At 40.9% G+C, this 5,239-nt stretch overlaps 2 protein-coding genes across 2 annotated transcripts; both read left to right on the forward strand.

Annotated features, from left to right (window-relative positions):
- The first annotated feature begins 1,777 nt into the window (after positions 1-1,777).
- LOC141649023 (protein FAR1-RELATED SEQUENCE 5-like) lies at positions 1,778-2,284 on the forward strand. Its single transcript, XM_074457726.1, has one exon. It carries the CDS (start codon positions 1,778-1,780, stop codon positions 2,282-2,284), a length of 507 nt encoding a protein of 168 aa, XP_074313827.1.
- A 130-nt stretch (positions 2,285-2,414) lies between these two features.
- LOC141649024 (protein FAR-RED IMPAIRED RESPONSE 1-like) lies at positions 2,415-3,897 on the forward strand. The gene is made up of 3 exons (XM_074457727.1): positions 2,415-2,792; positions 2,926-3,350; positions 3,714-3,897. Exons 1-3 carry the CDS (start codon positions 2,415-2,417, stop codon positions 3,895-3,897), a joined length of 987 nt encoding a protein of 328 aa, XP_074313828.1.
- Positions 3,898-5,239: the final 1,342 nt, after the last annotated feature.

Raw genomic sequence — 5,239 nt, forward strand, 5'->3', positions numbered from 1 at the left:
ATCTACTCCTAATCAACGGTGAGATTAAATCTAAATTATAACAAACGTATAAAAGCTAAGAATTCAAACCTCCCCCTCATAATTCAGTTTCACTTTCTCTCTCCTCCGTCTCTTTTCCTCGCTTTCTCTATCTCTCTCTCTAAGTCAAAATAATCCTCTGAATCAAGCAAACAAACCCTAGGTTCCTGTTTTTTACTCGCTTTTATCAATTCATTCACAAATCAATCAAATTCGTGTGTTTTCCAGGTTCTCGTTGCTACAATGGATGCAGATTCTACCGACATTAACATGCAAACAGGTAATTTCCGTAATCCTTTCGTTTTCAGTTTTCCTTTTCGCGATTTCATCTGGATTCTATGTCGCTGATCATTCGCTATTGTAATTTCATTATTCCGTTGCTTTTCAGTTTTTTAGGTTAATCGATTTTATGTTTGCTTCAATTTTAATGACATCCGTTCACTTCTACTTCAATTTGACGGTCTCCTTTCCTTTGATTATTCTCGTATTTGTTTTTCTCTTAAATATTAGGTGCAATCTCCTTGTATTTGTTGTTTTTCCTATCGAATTTTCATATTTGCGTTCTCTCTGCCTTTCGCTTTACAATCGCAGATTTGCTTTATCGTCACATTCCGTCAATTTTGATTAATTTGTCTTTATTCTGTTGCTTTTCAGTTTTTTAGGTTAATCGATTTTCTGTTTGTTTCAATTTTAATGAAATCCGTTCACTTCTACTTCAATTTACGGTCTCCTTTCCTTTGATTATACTCGTAGTTGCTTTTGTCTTAAATATTAGGTCAAATATCCTTGTATTTGTTGATTTTCTCGTTCAATTTCGGTCAAATTTCATTATATTTGACCTCTTTTCCTGTCTTGTATATTCTTGTTCCCCTGTGTCGTATATTTCATTCTGCTTTGTCAATGCTTAAGCTCAAACTTGTTACAATATCAATGTTATGTAACACAATCACATATATTCATTTCCATTGCACATATAACATATGCTGTACCACTTCTGGATGTCCTCTTCTTCTGCTGTTACTTCAATGTACTTTAGTTTCTTGTTCTAAATTGTAGTCCAGCCTCTTCGCATATTTCCTGTTCTCCCGTCCATCCTTATGTCACTACATTGTCATAGTACTAGTATTCTTTCAGAATAATGTTACTCTTTGTAATACCACCGTTGTATTTCGGTCACTAATACTCGTATTTTCCTTTTTGTATTTACAGACTCAAAATCTTGTCACTCAACCCCATTCTACGCCAATTGTCCAAGAGCAACCCAATCCTCAACCAAATAATCAGCTTGTTCTATCTCACACGCCTAATGGAGGTGAGCGCTGGATGCGTGTGGTTGAGCACAAGTTTAGACCTACCATTGGTGCAGTTTTCGCCTCCCTTGAGGCTGGAATCAAGTTCTACGAGGTTTATGCTCGGGCATGTGGATTTACCCCTCGGAAGCACAGTACGAAAACACTACGAGGTCTTTGTTGCACACCAAAAATTCGTAGTCCGCAACCATCAAGGGTTCAGGGAATCTAAACCAAACAGGCGTCCCGTAACCAAGGATGATGAGAATATGGGTGATGGTTCGTCCACGCTAGTACAGCGATTACACGGCGAGTTAAAATCACAAGAATTGGATGCCGAGCGTACGTCGGATTTGCCCTTCTACATGGCCTTGATGGCCCAGCTATGATTGACGAGTTTTCTAAAGTCCACAATCATCGTCTCACCTGTCTGTAACGAGAGATCTCGATAAGATTTCACGATCCTTGATATGTTCCCGAAGACGCTTATCTTGGACAACTCCAAGTTGAATATTGGCGCTGGATTGACCTTTAGACATGTTAAGGAACTTGTCAATGGGTATGAAAATATCGGTGCTACATTGATAGATTTTAAGAACTTTCAAAGAGATATCAAGTGCTACATTGGGTTAAGAGATCGACGTTTCATCGATCGACTCGAGAAACTCAAAGCGACCCAACCCCAGTTCTACTTCGCCTATGATGTTGATCCGCAAAACCGTCTAACAAAGTTCTTCTGGGCTGATGCTACATGTATTAGAAACTACTCATTCTTTGGGGATGCTGTGAGCTTCGACCCTACTTACGGAACCAACAAGTATGATATGGTTTTTACACCATTCACAGGTGTTAATCACCACAGAAAGTTGGTGTTGTTTGTCGGTTGTCTCCTGTTACACGAGGATGACATCTCCTTCCAATGGACCTTTCAAAGATTTCTTGACCGCCATGGGACAAAAAGAGCGCATGATTCATGATCACGGATCAATGCCCTGGCATAAAGAAGGTAATAGTGTGACAATGTTATCAGAATGAGACTTACTTAAATTTACTCACTTGCTCTTTCCCTATCACTGGTCAATATCACGTTCGACTTGTCGTTTCATTATGACTAGCATACAACAAGGCTTTCCTTCTGTTTTCAAGACAGCTAGGCATCGTTATTGTATGTGGCATATTACACAAAAGATCACAGACAAAGTTGGTTCAGCACTCTGCAGAGACACGGACTTCCTTGCTTGCTTCAACGCAGTTGTTTGGGACCCTGATATGGAGCCGTCGGAGTTCGAAGAGAAGTGGCAGAAGGTCATTTTAGATTTCGAGCTGGAAGATAATGATTGGTTGACTACAATGTTCGACGACAGACACCATTGGATTCCTGCCTACCATCGTGACCTTGCCTTGGGCTGCATATTAAGAACAACACAGCGATCAGAAAGTACAAATTCGTTTTTCAAGCGCTATGAGAATCACTTTGGTACACTGGTCGAATTTTGGATGAGGTAAACAACTCTTTTTCATTCCTTACGGTGCACCGGGAAAGTGTATGTTACAAAGTACCATTGTTTCATTGTTACATAAATAATTTGTTGCCGAATCCTTGTTGCATTAAAACCAGGTTCCAAACTGCTATGGACAAAGCAGCGCTTATACACGAAGGTGCGATGATTATAACAATGACCACTCATTCCCCGAGCTTAAGACAGAATTACCTATAGAAAAGCATGGCGCTATTATATACACACATGCTGTGTTCAAGGTGTTTCAAGAAGAATTAATGGCTGCCGATTCATGTGGTGTTGATGACTTTGAGAAGGAGGAGCATGTGCGCATAATTCATGTAATCGATGTTGAGACAGACAGAATTTTCAAGGTGAGGTTGGACCTTAGAAGCACAGATGCAGTATGCGAGTGTAAACTGTTCGAAAGAATTGTATTACTCTGCAGGCATATTCTGTGGGTGTACAAGGGCAAAGGAATTGGGCGAATACCAAGCAAGTACATTGTAGATTGTTGGCTAAATAACACACACGCAGCGAACAGGTTTGATTCGAAAACATTATTACAAAGGATGATTTTGACTTGTTACAAGTAATTGTTTTACAAAGAACATTGTAACCATAATTTCTTATAGTAACATTGTCACCATGATAAAAAAGAACTTTCTTTTTTACTTCCGTGCTTGATTCGAATGGGAATGTCATTGAGGATTCATATATGGCTACGTCGATAATGAGTCATTTGTGCAACGTATGGTCGAGTTCCTCGGATAGTTGTGTGTTCTCAAAACTTTACCTGCTTTGAACACACGGAAGAGTTAGCATCCCTCCTAGTTGAGTTCCGGCAGAAGTTATGTATTGAACCGCTTACAAAAGACCAAGAGATGGAGATGCTGTTGGGCTGCAGCTCGTCGTCTGAAGTCACTATCAACGCTCCGGAACAAGCACGCAACAAGGGCAGCGGAAAAAGATTGAAGTCAGCTAAACAACAGGCCATGGAAAAAGCAGCCAAGCCAAAGAGGCTATGTGCATACTGCAAAGAAAGAGTTACCCACGACAGGAGAACATGCCCTCTTCGCATAGTCAAGTAGTCGCCGAGAAAGCGCTAAAAAAAAAAAAGTTTGATATCTTTGTTATGATGTTACAGTAACATTGTGACCTTAGCAATAATTAGTAGGATTTTGTGTTGCTGTGACAATAATATGTCACAGTAAAAATAAAAAGTAGAATTGTGTGTTGCTGTGGAGTAAAAAGTCATTCGATTTTCCTACATCATAGTTAACATTTTATACATCACTTACAACATTTTATACAGCAATAAATATTGTTTTAGGACCATTGTCCGTCCCGTTTTAGGAGCATATTTCCTAAGTTTTACAGTAACAGTCTTATACGATTTGTTATACGATTTGTTTTGTTTAAGTAAAAGGGTTTAGGGTTGGATTAGGCGGCTCCGCGAAGCGGTGCCGCCTAATCCAACCCTAAACCCTTTTCCGTCCCGTTTTAGGAGCGTTTTTCCCCAAATTTAAATCCCGTCCACGACAGGGTATCACCCGTCCTTCCCTAGGATTTAGTTTTGGTTTTACTGTAACACTGTTGTACTACGAACAACCTTTGTTTAAGAAAAAGGGTTTAGGGTTGGATTAGGCGGCTTCGCGAAGCGGTTCCGCCTAATCCAACCCTAAACCCTTTTCCGTCCCGTTTTAGGAGCGTTTTTCCCCAAATTTAAATCCCGTCCACGACAGGGTATCACCCGTCCTTCCTTAGGGTTTAGTTTTGGTTTTTTTGCACCACGATTTTTTAAGGAAAAGGGTTTAGGGTTGGATTAGGCGGCTCCGCGAAGCGGTGCCGCCTAATCCAACCCTAAACCCTTTTCCGTCCCGTTTTAGGAGCGTTTTTCCCCAAATTTAAATCCCGTCCACGACAGGGTATCACCCGTCCTTCCCTAGGGTTTAGTTTTGGTTTTCTTTGTAACATCGTAGTACTACGAACAACCTTTGTTTAAGGAAAAGGGTTTAGGGTTGGATTAGGCGGCTCCGCGAAGCGGTGCCGCCTAATCTAACCCTAAACCCTTTTCCGTCCCGTTTTAGGAGCGTTTTTCACCAAATTTAAATCCCGTCCACGACAGGGTATCAGCCGTCCTTCCCTAGGGTTTAGTTTTGGCTTTTTTACACCTCGATTTTTTAAGGAAAAGGGTTTAGGGTTGGATTAGGCGGCTCCGCGAAGCGGTGCCGCCTAATCCAACCCTAAACCCTTTTCCGTCCCGTTTTAGGAGCGTTTTTCCCCAAATTTAAATCCCGTCCACGACAGGGTATAACCCGTCCTTCCCTAGGGTTTAGTTTTGGTTTTTTTGCACCACGATTTATTAAGGAAAAGGGTTTAGGGTTGGATTAGGCGGCTCCGCGAAGCGGTGCTGCCTAATCCAACCCTAAA

The sequence above is a fragment of the Silene latifolia genome, chromosome 3 (assembly GCF_048544455.1).
Source record: "Silene latifolia isolate original U9 population chromosome 3, ASM4854445v1, whole genome shotgun sequence".
Classification (NCBI taxonomy): Eukaryota; Viridiplantae; Streptophyta; class Magnoliopsida; order Caryophyllales; family Caryophyllaceae; genus Silene; species Silene latifolia.

Bases quoted from the DNA above. Each gene is read 5' to 3' on its own strand.
- LOC141649023 (XM_074457726.1), top strand. From the start codon at position 1,778: ATGTTCCCGAAGACGCTTATCTTGGACAACTCCAAGTTGAATATTGGC.
- LOC141649024 (XM_074457727.1), top strand. From the start codon at position 2,415: ATGACTAGCATACAACAAGGCTTTCCTTCTGTTTTCAAGACAGCTAGG. The intron at 2,793-2,925 runs GTCGAATTTTGG...CATTAAAACCAG, and splicing joins AGAATCACTTTGGTACACTG to GTTCCAAACTGCTATGGACA. The intron at 3,351-3,713 runs GTTTGATTCGAA...GTTGGGCTGCAG, and splicing joins AACACACACGCAGCGAACAG to CTCGTCGTCTGAAGTCACTA.